General features: G+C 42.3%; 2 protein-coding genes across 3 annotated transcripts in view; both read right to left on the minus strand.

Moving 5' to 3' along the window:
- Positions 1 to 738: 738 nt before the first annotated feature.
- LOC126998408 (phosphatidylinositol N-acetylglucosaminyltransferase subunit A-like) lies at positions 739 to 7,545 on the minus strand. The gene is made up of 11 exons (XM_050860054.1): positions 6,647 to 7,545; positions 5,791 to 5,947; positions 5,230 to 5,409; positions 4,110 to 4,228; positions 3,857 to 3,972; positions 3,333 to 3,424; positions 2,849 to 3,051; positions 2,321 to 2,406; positions 1,774 to 1,960; positions 1,111 to 1,210; positions 739 to 976 (listed from the first exon to the last, which is right to left on the minus strand). Exons 1-11 carry the CDS (start codon positions 6,688 to 6,690, stop codon positions 809 to 811), a joined length of 1,452 nt encoding a protein of 483 aa, XP_050716011.1. The 5' UTR covers positions 6,691 to 7,545; the 3' UTR covers positions 739 to 808.
- A 2,895-nt stretch (positions 7,546 to 10,440) lies between these two features.
- The window catches only part of LOC126998413 (beta-1,4-glucuronyltransferase 1-like), a 128,398-nt gene continuing 115,705 nt past the window's right edge, over positions 10,441 to 23,133 (minus strand). For both annotated transcript variants that reach the window (XM_050860067.1, XM_050860068.1), the window contains one exon: positions 10,441 to 17,003. The gene's annotated coding sequence lies outside the window, so the exon portion shown is untranslated. The remainder of the gene's footprint in view (positions 17,004 to 23,133) is intronic.

Below are 23,133 nucleotides of genomic sequence, written 5' to 3' on the forward strand. Positions count from 1 at the left end.
TTAAACATCAAACTTAAGGTACAGGTGGGTTCTATATTCAAGGCCAACATCATATGGAGTAGGATGGCTCACTCTTAGCTCTGTTGCCTCTATCCTTCCAAGCTAAAGTTAACCCAGTACCCAGTAAGGCTGAATGGGCAGAGGGACCAACAACTGACCCACAAAAAACACAGCTAAGAGCAGCATCAAATCTGGCTCACCAGCTTTCCATAAGTCATGCTGCCAACTGAGGTACCAAGCCCTATAAAGCACCATAACATAAAAATCTAGCAGGTAGCAAGGTGGTTTGACACCATATAACCCAACAAGAGGTTGCAATATTAGGAATATTACCCAACCTCAGCCTGTACTTTGGGAATACTATTGTAGACCTTTTGCAGGCCAAGAGATTCCCTGTTTTATACATATTACCCTCATGTAGCCACAGGCTCCATCCAGCATATCACAACAGACAACAGATTTTAGTGCATACAGCCCTTGGGAAAGTTGAAGTTTATCTCTACTTGACTCAATTCTTAATGCTATTCAATTCGTGTAAAACCAAATGTTACCTATTTCATTCAATGGTATACACAGGTGTTGCCCTTCACTATAAAGCAGGCTCATTATTATAAACAGAAGAATATTGTAATGATATTGTTTATTTAACTTTCATATATTCATAAACCCATTTCAACATCAAAGACATGTTCAAAATCTAAGTTTGGCACAGGTATAAAAGAATGAGTGAAATTTAAAAAAAAATCACTCACCTTGAGCAGAGCTATATCTAACATAACATTTTGAGCACACACAGACATTCAAAGCCTCAGCTGAGTCCATCTTGAAGCTCCTGTGCTTGCCTAGGCCTCAGGTTGCCTCCATTCCTTCTGAGCCAATAAGGTTCCCGGCCTCCATTGTTCACTGCTCCCCTTTCTTCCAATCCACACTCCTTCTGTCTTTTAGTCTTTGGAAAGCTTGGCGCCACATCAATGTCCTGAAATGATTTTTTAGCATACCTTTTAGTACTACATTATTGCAATAAAATCAAATATATTACAACAGATGCATTTATGTAGTAAGGTATTGCTACCAGATAAAGGTAAAATAAACTATAAATGAAAGAATTACCTCTATAGGCCATAGTCTGTCACATATCTTGAGGAGAAGAAACTGCAAAGTAACCAGGAACATCATGAACCATCCTGCCACGAGTCCACACTTCTTGTACCTGTGGAGGAGTGAGGTGATTGCTGGCATGATGACAAAAGAGGAAAAAATAAAATAAAAAGGAAAAAAAGGTTCCATATTCCCAATAAATCACTGAAAATAAAAAAAATCTTAAGTTACCTATTGACAATCAAAAATATTAGGACATACATGCACTCAAACCTTTCAAGAAGTAGCACCCACAGAAGTTTTAGGAAGTGAAATGCAGTAAGGAATAGGGAAACATCAGACCTTTCATTCCTACTCCCTGTCTAGTGTTGCTCTCTAATTACTCTTCATTAATTACAGGACCATAATTTCTGGGGGCTAGGGGAACCATAGCCCCCCAACATTTTCTAGATCAGCATCAAAATGAACCTAAAAGTGCTTATTTAAAAAAAAAATTACTAACCTGCGCATGTTCATTTCACTTGCCACCCTCCCCCCCACCTCATGAACCTATGATGCCCTCTAGCCCCTTCCAAAAATCTGCCAAAATACCAGGCCTGAATTATTTACTTGTTTTCTAGTACTGTTTGGCTGACTGGTATCGCTGAGTGTCCAAGATGCATGCACAGCTCTAACCTTGGAATGCGGTGCACCAGATCAGCACTGGACTCCTCCTGTTGAACTTTGCTGTAGACTAGTTCAGTTCGGCGCATCACATCAGACCATAGATATGTGTTCTTGACCTCCTGATGCATCTCCCACGGCCCCACGCGCTCACCTGTTTCTTCCAGCCTGATGGCCAACTCCAGCTTCTGAGTCAGACCTGACCAAACGGAGTGATGGATTAGCAGGCAAAAAGCCTCAACACATAAATAAATAATAACCAAAACCACACAACTTTACTAAACAAATTTTGAGAAACAGTTACAAAACTTTAAATTTAACATTTGTCTCTATATGGTTATCCACATGTCACTAAAGGCAAAGAAGAGGGACATGGCTCTTATGATACAGGACGGTGAGGTTGAGAACTGCTACCCCACGACCCTTTTTTCGCCCCTGACACATGTAAGAATGGTCACATAGCCATTTTGACTCCTTATACCACTCCCCTGGGACACAGTCAATGGGGATGATAACAATGATACATAATTATATACCACACACAGATAAAGTTCCTCACTTGCAACATTGGGGTGAGCCAAATGAATGAGATGACTTGGAAGAACCTCTGGGATGCCTCCAACATTGGTGCTGACCACCTGCAAGCTGTGAATTAAAGGAAGACCTTATAATAATAATATTTGTGAAGCATCTTGTGATATAAGTAATAAAGAGTGGCATTACTTAACAGATAGGACACCATATGACCTCATTACATGTTCCCCCAAAATTCCTTACCGACATGGTAGTGGTAAGGCGATCAAACTTTAAATGACAGAGATGCTGAGCTTGCTTGAACACTGAAGCTTTGGCAACTAATCTGAGTATCTAGTGGGCCAATTTTAATAAGCAGAACTGGCGCTGTGGGAGAGACATGCAGGACACCAACACCCATTACATTTCTGCAATACATGGCTGGCTCTACAGAATATTTTAAAGAAGTAACACCAGCTTATGACAGTATTGCCAGACTAAAAAATTACAAACAAAACATGCATCAAAACTGACCCTGAACACACAGCCTCACAGATGGCAATGCAGAACTCACCCTGAACACACAGCCTCACAAATGGCAATGCAGAAGGCTTCCGTGAGTGAGGTGTTGAGGAAGATGTGTCCCTGCACCAACACACTGTGGACACGGCCATGCGGCACAGCACCCAGCAGACACAGACGATGGTCTCCCACCTCATCCCGCACCTCCTCCAGAAGGCTGCGCTTTGGCCCGTCTCCACCTATTATGAAGTTCACCTGCCCAGCCACAGAAATGAGGATGTTTTTAGCCTTCAACCAAAAGTAACTTAAAAGGAAACCACACTATTTCATAAGATCTAATCTCTTGTTCTAACTATCATTATCCACAAAAAGCTTGCATAATGTTCATTAGCACAAGAATTTCATTATTTTTTTAATATTAGATTAGCATTGGCGAAACTTTCACAGGCAGAAATTAAAAACAATGGGCTATCAAATATTCTCCCAGATAGCAATCCTAACTTAAGCATCATTTTCCCCACATAACAAAGACTCACATGAGGATAGCGTTGACAAATGTTCCTAATAATGTCCGGCTGAAGGTCAACACCCTTCCGGTACTGCAAGCGACTCATGACAATGATGTTGACTGGGGAAAGAAGTGAATTATTGCTCTTCAGTAGACATGCTGAGTTGAAAGTGGTGGTGACAAGGGTTGGGAAAGAAGTGAATGATTGCTTCTCATCAGACAAGCACAGAAGAAAGTGCTAATGATGATACTGACTGGGAAAAAAGGATATTGTTGCTTCTCATCATGCATGAAGATATATAAGTATATACGTAATGTCAATAAAACTGGCTGGAAGTGAATTATTGCTTCTTCTCAGACATGCACAGAAGAAAATACAGAGGACGATAGGGACTGGAAAAGAAGTAAGGGTTTGCCACTCACGCATAATAATAATGACTGAGAAAAGAAGAAAGTTATTGCCTCTCATTATGAAAGCATGAAAGTATTTACAACTATTCCATGATTAAATCTAAAGGATTTAGAAACTCAGCATGACCGAGTTTTGCTCACTTTTATCCTTTGGTCTCTTGGACAAGTCTGGCTTAAAAAGCTGAGTGTCAAGTGCATTGGGAATGACTGACACCTTCTCCTGCTCCACATTGGCACGAAGAACAGTGTTTTCCTTTCTGTAAATGATAAAAGATTAATGGGGCTATTTATCATTATATCTCAAAGAGTTCACAGAAAGATAATCATTTAGGACTTCATGTCAGAAAACATTATGGATTCTCACAAACATCGATAACTAAATAGCATAACTTACCCAACATACGAAACACATATACAGTGATTGACGTCAGCCAGAGAAAGTGCCAGAAAATTGTTGGTTACTATTGCCGACAGGTCGGCGAACCCAAACAAGGAGTGGTCAGTGAACACACTCTGCAGGAAACAAGACACAGCATTTAAAGTAATTATTTAAATCTGTGACTGTTCACTCTACCATTCATACTGCATCTTAAACCTTTTGCATCCTATCTCATTAGCTGCCTCCTCACTAGCATCTCTATCCTCTGTTATAATTCTACAGTATCTCACTAACTTAGGTATCGACCCTCTAAGTTACAGGCATCTATTTTCCCCACCATAAGAAAATCTCAACACACAATAGTCAGTTCACCCAAGTCTGAAGTGAGCATTATCGTGTGCTGGCAACCTGCTGTCACACGGCGTGTCCAATTGCGTGGATACTGCATGCTAGCCTACGCTTAGTATACAGTCGTCAGTGTCAATAATATGCAGGCAGCAATAACAAACACTGGAATTATAGTCGATTATGAGCTGTAAAATATTATTAATGTTGCAAATAGCTGTTTTGTTACTTTACAAGATTGCCAATTATAATTATTAAAAAGCTTTGAAGCTGTCCACCACCAAGAAAATTAGCAGACTTTATATTAATAAAACAGCTGTTTGCCACATTACTAATATTGTTTAACTCAAAATCGACAATAATTGATGGTATTTGTATTTGTTGCCTGCATAATATTGACACTGATGACTGCTTACTATGCATAGGCTAGCATACAGTATCCACGCAATCAGACGCGCCGTGTGACAGCAGGTTGCCAGCGCACGATAATGCTCACTTCAGACTTGGGTGAACCGACTATAGTCTTTTTCATTCTCTTAATACGGTCAAATAACAAATAGCTGCAATACATTTTCTGCTAATTATTTACTGCATGACTAGTATATACTGACATCTTTCCTCCCCTTCAGTTCTTGCCCTATCTATCCAATAAGCCCCACAGATGCTCTTTGCCAAGTTGATTTTCACTGCCCTTACCCATGACCCAGCAAGTCAACACAATACATATTGTACTTGACTGTAAAAACTTGTTTCATACCAAGTTTCAACAGTTTGGTTGCTGCGAACATACCTTGAGTCCCATTGCCCTGGCCAAGTTCATGGCCTCATGAGCCATGGTAGAAAAGGCAGAGTGGCCATGCACAATGGCTACTCTTTCTCTCAAGAAAATATTGCGCAGAAGTGGAATGGAAGTAATGAAGGTTGGAAGTACTGACTGGTTGTAAAATGTTTGGAGGGGAAGGTAGTAGACCTGGAACAAACATATGTTTTTTGGTTTTAATTTATTCCTCTTCATTACATCCTAATACAATTTGTGCATCATTATGGGTGCCCTACTTCTTCAAGTTATGAGAAAATATATAAATGTTCTGAGTAATATACCGGTGAAATTTTTAAGGAAATAATTATTGTATGGCTGAATATTAAGGTCTACCTTTACAGAACACTGTAATATTAAATATGGAACAGCAAACCTTGCAATGCTGTTTCTGATTGAAATGTAACAATACTTTGCAAGGCGTAATCAACTTATCTAGGTATACAGAATAGATAATATGTAACAAACATGTTACGAGTTGGCTTATAAAAGATTTAAATAGGGTTATATACATGGCATGAACCAGTCACCTACCTTCAATCCATTCGTCATGTAGCGAATTCCCTTCCTGTCTCCATACACATGAGTGAGCACAATAACCTTGTGGCCCCTCGCCAGGAGGCACTGCGACAGCTGAAAGATGTGTTCTTCCACCCCCCCGACATTTGGGTAGAAGAAATCTGACACCATACTGAAAAGGACACACAGCATTGAAACTCTGTTAGCTACCGTACCAATATTCATCTGATAGGGTAAGATTTGACAAATTTGTTTACCAATTTCTATTTACTAAAACAATCTAGACCCTTGCCCCTTTACCTATGAAGTGGGCTCAAGAATCCTTCAATCCTCCCAGATAGTTATGCATGAGTTAAGTAAAATGTGTATCAGAGTATAACTAGAAACTAAAATAGTGCCTCCACGGTGTAGTGGTTAGGGTCTCTAACTACAAATCTGCAGGCCTGAGTTTGAATCCTGGCTTGGGCAATCAGCGTGCAGCCCACCTAGCTGTTCATCCTTCCTTTTGGGATGGTTGATAGATGAATACCTGGGGCAACCTGAGGAAGGTAAACTGAAGTAACCTACATGTCGCACTGGCACTCTGTCAAATGAATGGGTTTTTTCTCACCACATGCTCATAGGGACAACAGGATGGAAATGAAAACCACTGCCAGGCACAGCAATTGTGTACGCTCCAAAATTTACCTTTATTTTTAAATTACAAGTTATGGAACGTTACTGATCAAGTGAGATTTATGTACAGTCCTTTACACACACACACACACACACACACTACTCACAGTTACATAGTCTGCAAGCACTAGTGTTGGGAAGGAAAATCACACAAAAATTAAACACACACCTTCGTTCCATCACCAGCAAATCTTACCATATAACATGCCGGGTCGTCTCCATCTCCTCCCCCATCATCATGAGTGTTCCGGTAACACGATGGCTGTACGGCTCACTGTCTCAGGTTGTGCACTGCCTGGAGGGTTTCTTAGTCTTCTTGACATGCTTGTACACATGTCTCATCACAGTCCAGCTACATGACATTATTTTCTATCAGCTTGTGTGTGTTTTCCTTTGCTTTCTATTGTTATGAAGGTCCAATTTTTCTCTTTCAGTCTTTCTTATAATTTATTCAATGAGCTTAATTTTCCTCCCAAATGTTTTTCCTTTGCTAGCTCTGAGCCTGACAGCCACAGCCACAGCCCCTCCCTGTTGTCGGTGGTTGTAGATCCATTTCTTCCTTGAAGCACCTTTTCCTCAGTGTTTCAGAGGGCTGGGCGGGCCATAGAACACAAACTCAGGAGTCCCAAAGGAGGAGGAGGAAGGAGAGCAAACACAAAACACACAGAGGAGGAAGAAAAGGAGGGAGGGAAAGAGAACACGGGGGGAGGAGACGAGATAAAACACACAGGGGAGGAAAGGAGGGAGAGAACACACCGCGAAGGAAGGAGAGAAAACCACTTGGCCAGACCTCAGTAAGCAGGGCAGCAAGAGAGTCACTGCTCAGTACGTCTTCTGTGATGGTGATGGCTGGGTGGATGCATACTTCTCCGCCTTGTTATTCTTCTGTGTACCTCTGGCGCCTTGTATCGCTTCCTAGGGCTTTACATTCTTCCTTCTTTTGTATCCTTTAATTATTTTCTCTCCTTCTTCTTCTTCTGTATATCTCTGGCGTCTTGTCTCACTTTTTGGGTCTTTACACCATGATTTTCGCTCCTGTCTTTCAACCAAGAATGTTTTGTTTACAACTGGTCTTGAACTTGATCTTAATGTCACAGTTAACTTGAACTTTCTCACAAATCAGGCATATGTAACGGCAGTGCTATAAAAAAAAATAAAAAAAATAAAAAACATACAGATCAGACAGTATCCTACGTACATGGGATAAAATGCTATTCCCTATATCTTGCACGCCATATTCTCTTCAAGAACTCTTTTACTGTTTCACTCGTCCATTCGCGCCTCCACTCAGCCCCAGCAGCAGCACCATCCACTCGCTTCCAGTCCTCTCGCAAACACATCCATTTCGCATTCCATCTCAGTCAAAAATATTTGCATCATTTTCGTCCTCTCTCTACAATACTTCTCACATTTTAAAACGACATGCTCCACAGTCTCATCCACAACCCTGTCACACATCTCTTAACTAGGAAAAAAAAATATCACCCAGGCTTCCCTCATACCCGTTCCTCATACTCTGGGGCCTCTTTCTCCTTGTACCAGACCAGAGTTTCCTTTCTCTCCGTCTCATATTCTTCTACTCGTTCAGTCCCTCGTCTTCCACTGCTTTAACTATCACATTTTTTCCACTTTTTTACATTCCACTCACACCCCTCTCTGTTTCTGTTCGTTATTCTCCATTGAACCACATTCTGCGTATCCTCAACAGGCAAACTGTTTCTGTGTATCATTTGTCCACATTTCTTTGCTCATTTCCTATTCCTTATATTCCACAGGCAATTAAACCTTTCGTGCTAATCTTGTGTCCTCCATTCGCTCCAGTCTCTCTCTATATCTCAAGGTTGCTTTAATATGTCTTTCCCTAAATGTACTCCAACCCATGTCCCCTATAATGGCTTCTACTGCTGCAGATCTCGGCGCACTGGGTCGGTAGTATCTTCGTCGTCGTCTTGATATGTTACAGGTGGCCTTTCAATCGGTTGCCTCTGTAAGGAAAATAATACAAACAAACAAAGCAACATTCTAACATACAACGCTACTGTCTACATCTGGCACACCACATTCTCTCTGTTATGCCGGACGTGTTACTTGGGTTCCGTGTCGCCGTCAGGAGACTCCGTGGGAGGGAGATATGTAAACACTTTGCACAGCTAGTTTAATATTCTTCCTTAGTAGTACACTTCACTCTGACTCTTCACTTACCACTAGCTTACTAAGAATGGGACTGGACTCCTCTCGCCCTCTTCTCCTATATATATCCAGAACAGTACAGTCTAGAATGTTACAGTATATTTTAGATCATACAAGAACATGTAGCAAAAGTATGTGCGAATTGGCAAAACTTCCCGCCTGGCGCTTGGCCGCGCCCCGCGGGGCGCGGACGAGGCTTTTATCCCCGCCCCCCTGCTCGCTCTTCCCGGAGCCTTCTAGAGCCCCATGGACGCCGGGGGAAGCTTCCAGCACAACATCTCCATAAACTCTCACAGCACCAATCATCCGGTCACTCGTTTCACCACACAGTCCCAGCAGCATCACCATCCATTCCCGTCCCTTTCTCTCCTTACCAGTACCTCACTCATTTCAAATCTCATCTCTGTCCTTAAGGGGCCGTATTACTAAAGATTTCGTCGCCCAAGTTCACATATTTGACAAGGCTTTCGTAGGAGTTTGGAGCATATCCAGGAGTAGTTTTATGACCCTGGTGGTAGTTTGACCCTTCTTCTGTACCATGAACCTAAAGAAACACTAATTAGAACCCGATTGATCCCCTCTTTGACCTTTAGAAATAGTTGATGTGAGAAACGAGAGTCATATAATACCGACCTCTATGTCACTGTTACGTATACTTCTCACACTATAATCCAACATGTTCTATTGTTTTATCCTCCCCCATCTTGTACACTTGGATGCGGGACTCTGACCATCTATAGTTTCTTGCATTCACATCCGTACACTGCGTCCAAGCTCGATAGAGATCACCACCCGTTTTATATACTTCATCCTCCACCTACTACTGCATAACTATATTCCACGGATCGGCTATACCTTCCGTGCCAGTGTTTCATCATCCATCCTTTCCAGCCTTACTTCGTATTTCAGAATCGCTTTCGTGTGCCCTTCCCTAAATGTGCTCCATCCCATGTCCTTCATCGCGTTCCTCTCAGAGCTTCAATCGCTGCATTCGTTGGTGTATTTAGTTCCATTTTGGATAATCTATTCCGTCCCACTCCCAGTTTCTTTATTTCACTGTCATCTCATGGCATTGCATCGAAACAGCAACACTCTTCAATATTGCTCTCAGCACATCATATTTTCTCGCTCTCGTTCTTGTTGCAATCCCAAGGTCAGCCCACCCACTGCAGATTTTTTTATAGTGTTTTCATTCTCTGTCTTTGCATATCCATTCGGGTTCATCCACATTCCAAGGTATTTATATTCACACCCTTGTTGGAGCTCACCCTCTTCCATTTCCTGTATAGCATTTTTCTCATCCTCTGAACTATTCACCATCATTGTCTTGCTCTTTCTCTTGCTAAATCTGATTCCAAAATCTCTTCTTTATCCACCTAATACATCATACAATCTTTGAAGTTCCTCTACTCACCTTGAGGCACGGGATCACTTTGGTTTATCGGTAGTGTCCGTCTCCTGTCTCCGGGGCCCGGGTACGAAACCCGGACGTAATATTTGGAAGAAAAAAAATCTATTCTCAAGATCAGACCGAATTTTCGTGTGTTTCGTGACACTAATATGTTGTGTAATAATGGAAAGTGAGTTCCATCAGACTTAAGTCCTTCACATTGGCTTCGGACTTCCTGGCGACTACAGAGTGGCCTTAAAGACTCAATACACTCCGAAATGGGCACAGGAGAAGGAAGGATAAACAGACACTATCCCTCACCATCCCCAACACATACTTAGCCCAGGCTGGTCCAGGTGTTGATTTATATGTGGAGATATCTTGAGTTACGAGGGTAATAATAAGTGGCAACAAAACTAGTGTTTATTTCAGACCAAGACTTCTACAGAGGCTTATGCTAAGATTATTGCTCGATGTAGTGCTCCAGACAGCGATAGTCTAGCAGTACTCGCTACACGACATCCCTAGCACAGAGTCCAGGCAGTATCCTAGTGACGGCATTCCTAGCACACAAGTCCTAGTTCAACGTTACACACGACGACCCTAATAATCTTAGCATAGCATCCCTCACGCAGCTGTCTATAGCTTGTTCGGTAAGCACACCACTAGGGAGCGGCAGCCAGAACGTGCCAAGTGATAGGCTACAGACGACCTTTTACTCGCTGACAGGACCAACTCGGCCCCTCGCTTTGCCTTGCAGTCGCTGGAGCCACTGGTGTCTCGGGCGTGCCATCCACAGCGACATGGGCCCAAGGAATCGCAGCGGGTAGTCTCCTTGGCATACTTGGCTCACGGATGACAGTGAGAACCCTGAACGCCACGAACTCCACATGTGGCAGAAAAAAAAAATTGTGTATCCGGCGCTGATGCGTGCCAGAAGAGGCCAGCATGTCGGAGCTGTCCTGTCAGCGCCGGCCCCGCCAACACTTGCGCTCCCAGAGGTGACATGTCCGAGCACCTCCGTCAGACAGAACAGCCGTGCTCCTGCGGGCTGGAGTCTGTCTTACAGCGAACTTGGAATAAATATACAGAACAGTCACACACTTTGAGCCTAATCAATGACATGCCAGTGCGTAAGGCGGGTTCGCCAAAGGCATGGGCGTGATATGGGCGTGAGGGTGATGATGGGTGTGTGGGTGTGGGTGGAGTAGGCTGCTAGCAGGGACTAGGAACCAATTAGGGTGGGTGGAGTTGAGCACTCAGTAAAGGCGACAGACACTGCCTCTGGACCGGCCGCCGCCAGTCTCCCCACGCCTGACACACGTCGCCACACGCCTGCCTCACACCACCACCACCGGGATATGTTAATAACTGGGCCGGGAGGAGGAGGCGCAGCGGGGCGCACCACCCAGGGCGCCGGTAAAGGTACAACTAGCTACATTTCGCTCTGGTAATCAAACTTTTTTTTGGTTAAGTTTTGATGTGCGTTGAATAGCCCTGATATTCGTATTCGGCGGATATCACAGTATTTTTATTTTAGCCCCCCCCCCCCCCTCTCCACCCCACGGCTACTGTTTTTATTTAGTAGTGCTAGGTCACTAATTGCTTATATAATTATTATTATACGAAACGAATCTAGTTGAGAGGGAGGAGCGTGGACACTATAAACTGCCTGTTCAGCAGTTCCCAAACACCGGAGACGGCGAGAAAGAGAAAATGAAAGTGAAAAGTGACGAAAGGCAATTATTTAGTGGCAACAGTTTTATATTTAAGTTCGAGGTAGGTTGGTTTATCTGATGGGCCTGACGGATAGTTTGCTTTTACTTATCACAGGGGGAAGGGGAGGAGGCGCAAACAAACAAACAAACAAACAAAAAACGTTGATTTCCGCCAAATAAAACGAATATCAGGTCAAATAGCAAGTCAAAACTCATCGGAGAAAAAAAACAACTTCTTCCTCCACAGTGAGATACTCACCTGCATTCTCAAACATTTCGGGTTTACAAAATCAACATTTGATAAGGCTTTCGCTGAAGTTGTGCTAGTATTTCCATGGATACCTTTAGGAGCCTAATGATAGGTTGACAAGGCTTCTGCACCGTGAATATGAAAAACACTCATGAGAACCCGATTAATCTCCATTGTGGCCTTGGAGAATATTGGTTGAGAGCAAGATCTAAAGAAATTTATTTAGACACCTCTCCTCCCGAAATTGACCTCTCTTTTTGGCCACTCCTTTGACCTCTATTCAGGAGCAGTAAGTAGCGGTTTTTTTTTTATATTTTTCTTTACGCCCTTGAACTGTCTCCTTTGCTGTAGAAGAAGAAAAAATTAGACCTTGGTTGAGAGCCGAAAGCGTTTGAAAATACGGCCCATACACAGGTTGGCATTCTCAGGATCTTCCGCCTCACACCAACTACTTCCAATGCACGAAAAAGAGATGAATCAGCTTGTAATGAGTGATTTTTTAGGTTCATGGTACAGGTGACGTTACAAACTACCACCAGGGTCATAAAACTACCCTTGGGAATGGCCAACACTCCTATGAAAGCCTTGTCAAATATGTGCGCTTGGGCTCCGAAATGTTTCAGAATATGGCCCTACGTAGTGTTACCAGAGCCTTTACCAACACACCTTCACCTCGAGGCCCCTGACCGCCGCCGCCGCCCTGCCTCCTCACCTCGTGTCGGACGGAGACTGGCGGCCGCCCTCACCCCACCCCCCTCACCCGCCTCCCTCACACCTTGAGCGCGTCAGTCCCCGAACACTCACCAGACCCATTATTGTACCAAAAACTTTGAAAATAAACTCACTATGGGCTAAAATCTATAACCTCGGCTTTTCTCTTCTCCCGACGGAAAAACATGCTTTGATATGCCTAACTATTGAATATGGATAGAGTATAGATATTTGAAGTGAACGATGTAAACAACCTATCAGGCATTTTACAGTCATATATAAGCTTGAGTAAAGTTCTAGGTGTGGGTGTCCTTACTAATGCTTCGTTTTCTTCTTCTGCAGACACGTACACTATTATAGAGGTTTGGGAACACGCTAAAACACTGTTCAACACCACCACCTTTGGGCGCGCCTCCAACCAACTCATGGAATTGGATAAAACAGATGATTAGACATGTTTATGATCCCCCCTAAACAGATCAGTCGAAAGGGTCAACAGGGTGGTTTGGTAACAACGGATGGGCCGGCGGCTGGGGGCGCGGCGGCGACATCACTGCATGGATGGACATCACTGGCAGAGAATTAACTCTTCTTTGTTATTGGTATTTAAGTCTCTTATGTGGACTTGATCTTCGAATTACTTGAACTGAATAGAAAGGAACGTCACGTCTCCTGCTGGGAACGGTGTGACTGGGTATCGGGTGATGATGATGATGGTGATGGCGATGCTGTTTGTCCCGTCCCCAGCAGAGACTTGGCTGAGCCTCGGAGGCAGTGACGAAGCCGCCGCCCCCCGCCGGGAGTCCACAGGGATCAACACAACCTTCCGCGTCAACAGTGTTAACAAAGATCTTTTTACACGTCACAGTTACGTAATTTCATCAACAAATTTACCCGAGAGTGAGGCACCATTGATTCGTTATGGAGGTGAACAAATGAGAATCGAACATTGCTTTCCTTCCCGCCAATCGCTGCCTACACAGACGATTCTATCCCTCGCAGACTGCATTGGTGATGATGATAAACTGACAATGAAAATAATAAATAAAAACTATTAAAACACATATTCCCCCGCGTGCTTACTTCTTTCTTTTCTTCCCTCTCAAAACAAAGACCAGACTGTATCAGCTTTTATGATGAAATCATCAGACTGAAAACTGCACGTTTATCTGACAATAAAAGTGAATGTGAGGAACATATGAATTTCCCAATGGATGAAGGATGAATTTTTCATCAGACATTTGCCACCTCGAGTTTCTCTTTCATTTTATACACTGAATGTATTTGATTCCCACACCAACACATTTTCGCCACATGAAATATCCTATTTGTTTTTTTCATCAATATGGTTTTCATTACAATTGGTCACAAGAAATAATTCCTCTTCCTACGACACCACAGTTCATAATAAACAGAGTTCATAACTTTTCAAAACACTTAACCACTTGTCAAATACCACAATATTTTTTTTCTTCTAACAATAAAACTATCTAAACAAAACCACATAATTCTGATCTACTTGAGACAAAATTGGCAGATATTCCATACCACATTATTTCCCCACTACGGTGTGACACGACAGTCTTACATTATCTATCTTCTCTGGACCAGCCATCGACGTGAACTCTTTCTACTCGACCCTCTTTTCTCCCTACGGTAAGCACCTAGAATGGCATCCAGCTAAGCTACACGTTACATGGAACCTAAGCTTCACGAGATGCTTCTGCCACTCATAAAAATCACTTGTGACAAAGCATCCACGTTCTATGTCTCTATAACGATGAATAAAATGGTGCATGATCAGTTTCTTGTAAACAACGAGAGGAGGGACAATGCTGGAGTGAATGGAAAGCTGATGGCAAGGGGGAAAAAATGAAAATACAGATGATTCACTTTTTTTCCAGCACTTCCTTTCCACCTCGGCCAGGGGAGGGTCGCGGGCCTGCCTCTCGCCGGCCACGCAGGGACACGCCAGGCCGAGCTCCACCCCAGTCCCTGACCGCCAAAGACCAGCTTCGCCGCACAACTGTGGATCTCGGTTCTTGAAACACGGGACGTCGATACTTCAGCCGCGATAATAGGTGATTCGATGATGAGAGCGAGATACTTTTTCACTTTAATTATGATTTTCTGAATGGACAGTTATATACCATCATACATGTTCTTGTTTTTTTGTTCTCGACTAAAAAATAAAACATATGCACCACTTGAAGACGCAAAACATTCGTCGGAAAGAGATATATCACTGAGAAAATGTTAAGACTTTTTTTTCTTCTTTCTACTGGAAGGTTATTAAAATTGATAAGTGCCTGACTACGACGAGGAATAAGTTCTTGAAAGGTTCAGAGAAGAATTACTAATTCTCTTTTAAACGTTCAACTAGAGAGAGTAAGTTCAGTCCACCAGAGTTACTAGAGGTTCGAGAGCACAGCATTACGAGGTTCAACAAGACGTCCCCTTCCTTGGCTGCGGGTTCTTCTTCGTTCTGCCAAGGTTCTCCGTCGCCGCTCCGTCACTCGCCGCGCCAGGGTCTTCGCTCTCCGCCGATTCTAGTTTGCTAGTCGCTCCGGATTCTTCGCTCTCCCTCGCAGCTAGTTTAATCGCCGTCCGGGATCTAGGTTCTCTGTCCTTGCTAGTTGCCGTCACTAATTCGCTCGTCGCCCCGGAGTGTTCGTTCTCCCTCGCAGCTAGTTTGATCACCGCCAAGGACATAAGTTCTCTGTCCCCGCTAGTTCGTTCCTCATCATTTGGCTTCAACGTCGTCGCTAGATCGCTTCCTCGCCAACCCGTGGACAGTATAACACATTCAAAGGCCCCGCAGCCGCCACGCGCGCGCTCGCCATGCACCACCCTGACGAAGATTGACCGACTTGGCAACCACCCGCCTCTCACGGCCTTTATCAGACTCATAACAACGGTAAACAGTAAATCGACGAGTTCTTGGGGAAAAAAGTACTTGCTTGTTAGTTAGTTATATTGGCGTTGCTTCTTTATTTATTTATATTTCATTCGTTTATTTGTTAGGTTAGTTTTTTCTTCGTTAACGGTATTGAAAGACATGATACAAGACAACGAGCCTCGACGTCACACCCGCGAGTGCTCGGCCGCGGCACCAACGAGGCTTCGGTGCTACGACGGCCCACTCGCTGTTTGCTTTCTTCTGTCACATCTTTTTCATACAAGAATCCTCCTTCCTCCTCCTTCTCCTCCTCCTTCATTCCTCTTCCTTCCTTCCTTCTTTCCTCCTCCCCTCCGCCTTCCTTATAGCAGAGAGAGAAGCCCTTTGTGGCCCTTACACACACACACACACACACACACACACACACACACACACACACACACACACACACACACACTTAATGCAAAAAGTGATACAGCTTTTTTTGCGGTGTTCCAAAAACGTTATTTGATTTGGATTCACCCGCCCAGGCATCACCACCGCCACCTCAGCACCTCCTTACTACCCTATTATAGTCACCCCCTCAAAGTGACACTGGAGGAGGGCTTACTGCGACGGCTGAAAGAAGGTCGAGGCTGGCGAAGACTCATGCTCAGAAAGCCCGTCTTCTTATTTAGCTAACCCCGCCTTTGGAGATCACTGGGTAGCGCAAAGAGTCTAAAGAGTCGTGGTTGAGAATGGAGTCATACGAAGATGTTATATTAGGCGAATACAGTATCTCGTAAAGGAGTGAGGGAAAGCTAAGTAGGTGGGCAAAGATAATAATGTTAAGGTAAAGAGAACTGTGACTTTAGAGTAGATGGGAAAGAGTGGAGTCCTAGAAAGATATGATATTGAGGGAATAAAGTCTTTTGTTAAGGTCTGAGGGTAGTTGGGTGTTGGTAATACTGTAAAGGTTAACAGTGACTGGTTTTTCGAATAGATAATTTGTTGGAGTTCTTTTGGAGGACGAATAAGCCACTTGTAAAGGTCGTAAAGGTTATGGAGGAAAGTCTTCGAGGGCCGAGGGAATTGTTTGTTTAAGAGGCTTGGGAAAGGGTCTGGGAAGATGTGTAAGAGTTCTGAGAAGTAACTGTCATTGGTAATTGTTTGTGGAGGATAAATGGCTTGTTATGAAGACACGTATAGGGGTCAGGGACAGTTAGAAATGGTCCTGAAGAGTGAATAGGTCGTTTGCAAGGGCTGTGAAAGGTGACTTGGGCCGTTCGCGAAGTTTTCCAGGGATAGTAAGTTGATGGGATGGTTTCTGGTGACGGCAGGGCACTGGAAGGTCGTTGAGGAGGAGGAGAGGAGGAGAGGAGGCGCCAGGACTCGTCTCTGCTACTCACGCCAGTCCTGTGGAAAAAAAAGGCAACATTAGTAAAGGAGTCACTAAAAACAACACAACACCACCACTCGTGAAGACAACATAGATGAAAACATGTAGCAAGATATATAACTTGATTGACTGATTGAGTGACTGAAAGAGAAAAAAAACTTCAAACAGAGAGACAGACAGAATGAAAGACAAATAAAGCAATGAACATACAGATAGATAGATAGATAGATAGATAGATAGATAGATAACTAATACATACACAACGAGACTTAAAAATACAGCCCCTTCAATACGAAGAAGGAAAGTATTATGAATGCCAACCACCTTGGTCCATTAAGATAATCAAGATACAGAAATTCAAGCCAAACAAAGCAGCTAATCTCACAAAAAGAGCCGAACATTATTCGTTCAGAGCACACAACGAAGAACTAATTAAATAAGATAATTTTTTTTATGATACCTTTTAGTGGACACATCTTTACGTCACGTCTCTTGCCCTAAACACACACACACACACACACACACACACACACACACACACACACACACACACACACAAACACCTCCAGAACACAACAGTCTTTGCACTCATAACAAACATCCAAAACAATAAAAAGAAACACAGACAGACACAACACAACCATATCTGATGAAACACACGGCATTAGTTGAAAAAATGGTAAGATCTGCAATTATATCTATTCTTCGTGGTTTGCGTTGGGGTGGGTTGCGTGGCTTTAGAAATAGGAGGTCATGTCTGAAGGGTCGGACCTCGGATCTTTCCTGACTGGGCCCAGTGCCAACACGTCTCCACCTCACACCTCTCACCTCACTACCTCTCTACCTCACACCTTTCACTCTGTTTAAGACGTCGAGCATATCTCTATCTCACACCCTCACCCTGATTAAAGCCTCAAGGAAATCTCTACCTCACACCCTCACCCTGATTATGGCCCCAGATATACACACATACACTCCACAAAGAGCACATCGTCACTCATCGCCCACTCACCTCTCACTCTGATTATGGCCCTAAACACATCTTTACCTCACACCCTCACCCTGATTATGGCCACAGATATACACACACACTCCACAAATAGCACACCGTCACTCACCGCCCACTCACCTCTCACTCTGATAATGGCTCCGAGCACACACACCTCCACTAACAACCCATCGTCACCCATTGCCCACTCACCTCTCACTCTGATTATGGTTCCGAGCACATCTCTACCTCACACCTCTCACTCTGATAAAATAATGGCTCCGAGCACACACACCTCCACTAACAGCCCATCGTCACCCATTGCCCACTCACCTCTCACTCTGATTATGGTTCCGAGCACATCTCTACCTCACACCTCTCACTCTGATAATGGCTCCGAGCACACACACCTCCACTAACAGCCCATCGTCACCCATTGCCCACTCTCAGCTCTCACTCTGTGCCCCCGAATACATCTTTACCTCACATCTCTCACGCTAAGATCCCAAACACACCGCAGCACAACACACCCTCACTCATCACTCGAGTATAAGAGACACTCAAAACAAAAACAAAGAAATAGCTATAATCAGACGTAACACATTCACATATCAGCATGACCCGAACCAGCATATTTTTCTTCTAGCCATAAACGATACATTAATTTGGAGTATCATGCGGCAAACTCTCCATTTTTTGTGTGTGTTTTTCGTTCATGTGAGTTGTGTTGTGTTACGCGACTTCAGAAAAAGGGTGTTGTTATGTCTGATCTTCCTCCCTGAGTCTGCTAAATGTGATCGAGTCGCGTTAGCTTGATCCTTTGTTTATCCCCCCCCCTCCCCCCTTAAAAAGGACTCGTCATAGCAAAAAAAAGAAAATCAATGGGATCTAAGAATATAATAAAAATCCTCAGCTATGTATTCCCTTGTCTCCCTTCCGATTTTTTAAAAGAATTTGAATAAGAAAAAAGAAAAGTCGAAGCCAGAATCGATAGAGAAAATATTGTGCTGAACTTGACGAGAGAGAGAGAGAGAGAGAGAGAGAGAGAGAGAGAGAGAGAGAGAGAGAGAGAGAGAAAAACACACACACACACACACACACACACACACACACACACACACACACACACACACCCTACCTTCCAGCCACCTAAGACCTGAGTCAGCACGAACTCTTCTCCCCCGAGCCTGACTAACATATAAAACACATTAGCTCCCCCTCGCGGCGGCCCCCTTCATCAATACCTTGGTCTCTTCGCAGTCACCTTGCAGCCGCCCGTTTTCTTTCGCTTCGTCCTTTTTTAATCCACCGCTCCCCCGGAAACGAACTTAAGACGTATTTATTTGTCATATCTTTTCTCTCTTTGCTTTGCTTTGTTGTGCCTCCTTCCTTTTCTTTCTCCTCCCTTCTTTCATTCTTCATCCATCGCTCACTCGGATATGATGAGCTAAAGACGGATTTGTTTGTCATATTTTTCCCTTTTCTCTCTTTGCTTTGTTTCCTTATCCCTCCTTCCTTTTCTTTCTCCTCTCTTCTTTCATTCTTCACCCATCGACCAGTGGGATTTGATGAACTAAAGACGTACTTGTTTGTCATATTTTCCTTTTATTCTTCCTCCTTTCTTCGTCCTTTTTTATTAATTCGGAAATGAACTTCAGACGCTCTTGCTCTCATATCTTTCCCTTCTTCTTTCTTTTTTCATCGTCCATATTATATCATATCTTCCCTTTTTCTTTCTCCTTTTTTAATTTTCTTTTTTTTTTAATTCGGGATAAGCTTAAGACGCATTCCCTCTCGTATATTTTTTTCCTCTTTCTTTCTTTTCTCTCCGTCCTTTAATTTCAATCCATCGCTCCCCCGGAAATTAATTGAAGACACACTTACTTGTCATATCTTTCCTTTATTTGATCCTCCTCTTTTCGTCCCTATTTTTTTATTCGTCGCTCCCTCCACAAATGAACTTGAGACGCATTCCCTTGTCATATCTAGATTTCCTTTTTCTTTCTTCTCTCTTCACAGCCCTTGCTTTGTTATATTTTTCCTGTTTTTCTTTCTCCTCTCTTCGTCAGTCTTGCATTGTCATATTTTTCCTGTTTTTTCTTTCTCCTCTTTTCATCACTCATTGTCATATTTTTCCTGTTTTTCTTTCTCCTCTTTTCGTCACTCATTGTCATATTTTTCCTGTTTTCTTTCTCCTCTCTCCGTCACTCTTGGATTGTCATATTTTTCCTGTTTTCCTTTCTCCTCTCTTCGTCACTCTTGCATTGTTATATTTTTCCTGTTTTTCTTTCTCCTCTCTTCGGCACTCTTGCATTGTCATATTTTTCCTGTTTTTCTGTCTCCTCTCTTCGGCACTCTTGCATTGTCATATTTTTCCTGTTTTCCTTTCTCCTCTCTCCGTCACTCTTGGATTGTCATATTTTTCCTGTTTTTCTTTCTCCTCTCTTCATCACTCTTGCATTGTCATATTTTTCCTGTTTTTCTTTCTCCTCTCTTCGTCACTCTTTCATTGTCATATTTTTCCTGTTTTCTTTCTCCTCTCTTCATCACTCTTGCATTGTCATATTTTTCCTGTTTTTCTTTCTCCTCTCTTCATCACTCTTTCATTATCATATTTTTCCTGTTTTCTTTCTCCTCTCTTCGTCACTCTTTCATTGTCATATTTTTCCTGTTTTTCTTTCTCCTCTCTTCATCACTCTTGCATTGTCATATTTTTCCTGTTTTTCTTTCTCCTCTCTTCGTCACTCTTTCATTGTTATATTTTTCCTGTTTTCTTTCTCCTATCTTCATCACTCTTGCATTGTCATATTTTTCCTGTTTTTCTTTCTCCTCTCTTCATCACTCTTTCATTGTCATATTTTTCCTGTTTTTCTTTCTCCTCTCTTCGTCACTCTTTCATTGTCATATTTTTCCTGTTTTTCTTTCTCCTCTCTTCGTTACTCTTTCATGGTCATATTTTTCCTGTTTTTCTTTCTCCTCTCTTCGTCACTCTTTCATTGTCATATTTTTCCTGTTTTTCTTTCTCCTCTCTTCGTCACTCTTTCATTGTCATATTTTTCCTGTTTTTCTTTCTCCTCTCTCCGTCACTCTTTCATTGTCATATTTTTCCTGTTTTTCTTTCTCCTCTCTTCATCACTTTTGGATTGTCATATTTTTTTTCTGTTTTCCTTTCTCCTCTTTTGGTCACTCTTTCATCGTCATATTTATCCTGTTTTTCTTTCTCCTCTCTTCATCACTCTTTCATTGTCATATTTTTCCTGTTTTTCTTTCTCCTCTCTTCATCACTCATTGTCATATTTTTCCTGTTTTTCTTTCTCCTCTCTTCGTCACTCTTTCATTGTCATATTTTTCCTGTTTTTCTTTCTCCTCTCTTCATCACTCATTGTCATATTTTTCCTGTTTTTCTTTCTCCTCTCTTCATCACTTTTGGATTGTCATATTTTTTTCTGTTTTCCTTTCTCCTCTTTTGGTCACTCTTTCATCGTCATATTTTTCCTGTTTTTCTTTCTCCTCTCTTCATCACTTTTGGATTGTCATATTTTTTTCTGTTTTCCTTTCTCCTCTCTTCGTCACTCTTGCATCGTCATATTTTTCCTGTTTTTCTTTCTCCTCTCTCCGTCACTCTTTCATTGACATATTCTTCCTTCTGCTTGGTCTCATTCTTTGGTTGATAAACGTAGGATCTATTTATTTTTTCTATTTATTTCCCTCTTCTTCTATGTCGTTCGTCGTTTCCCGTGTGTGGCCCAATTTATTTTATCTTTAGCTAAATAGATGTCATTTTTCCCCCCTTTCCTCTCCTTTTTTCAATCTCGTTCTCGCAAATTCTGTGGTGTTTATTTTGTCACCTCATATCCAGCAACTTTAGAACGTCATTTATTTTCTTTCTCTTTCCGTCTTTTTTTTTATTCCTTGTTCCACGTATACGTATTTTGTTTCTTTTTTAGGAGCAGCGAGTAGCGGTCTTTTTTTTTATTATTGTTTTCTTTTTTGTGTGTGCCCTTGAGCTGCCTCCTTTGTTGTAAAAATATAACTATGATTTTTCACATATTGGTGTTCATTTTGTTTATTTCTAACTAGCTCAGCATCTATTTTTTCCACTTCTCTTCTCATTTTATTTATCGTTCGACTATAAATAAACTCCTATTGTAAGTAGGTATTTATTTTCTCATCTCTAACTTCATCCCATTTTTCTTACTTTTTCTTTCTTTTTTTCTTTGTATCTCATCTTTTTTCCTCTCTTTTTATCTCACCGTTCGTGCGTAATTAAGCTTCTAACTAAGGTATATATTTCCTCATCTCTAACTTAATATAACGCAGCATCTCATCATTTTCCTCTTCTCTTCTCGTTTTTCGTTTACTCGCCAATATATGAACTCCTAATGAAAGTATTTAATTTTTCTCTAACTTCACAAAACGTATCAATTCCTCCCCCCCCCCCCCTCTCTCTCTCTCTCTCTCTCTCTCTCTCTCTCTCTCTCTCTCTCTCTCTCTCTCTCTCTCTCTCTCTCTCTCTCTCTCTCTCTCACACACGTCGATTTTCTTTTTTTTTTTTTTTTTTTTTCAATTCGAAGTTCAGCGTAAAATAAATGGTCTTATAATGAGTGTGTTAATTGTGACATCTCAAAATTAACGAACGTAGTAACTCATCTCTCTCTCTCTCTCTCTCTCTCTCTCTCTCTCTCTCTCTCTCTCTCTCTCTGCTTTGAACAATTAATATAGTGTTTGTTTCGTCACATCCTCTGATTAATAAACGTGCCTTTAACGAATTTATCTCTTTTCTTCTTTTTTTTTCATTCATCGTTTCTGTAATTGGTATATGAACTTTTAATACTTGTTTTTTGCCTTGCGGGATCCAAGGTATGCTTATCTATTTTCTTATCTGCTTTCATTCTGATCCTTATTTCATAGTAGGCTGCCTCTATTGTCTTTCTCTTTCGTTCATTATTTTCTTAGTAACATTTAAGTATCTGTTGGCACCACTATTTTTTCGTGTCCCATCATTTATGAGGGAGAGAGGGAGGGAGGGAGAGGAGAGAGAAGAGAGGGGAAGAAGGAGAAAACGAAGGAAAAGAAATAGGTAGGTAGGTAGGAGGAAGGAGAAAGGAGTGACATCAGAAGGTAAGGGAAAGAGGAAGAGAAAAGGGAGAGAGGGGAAA

Source organism: Eriocheir sinensis, chromosome 14 (assembly GCF_024679095.1).
Source record: "Eriocheir sinensis breed Jianghai 21 chromosome 14, ASM2467909v1, whole genome shotgun sequence".
Lineage (NCBI taxonomy): Eukaryota > Metazoa > Arthropoda > Malacostraca > Decapoda > Varunidae > Eriocheir > Eriocheir sinensis.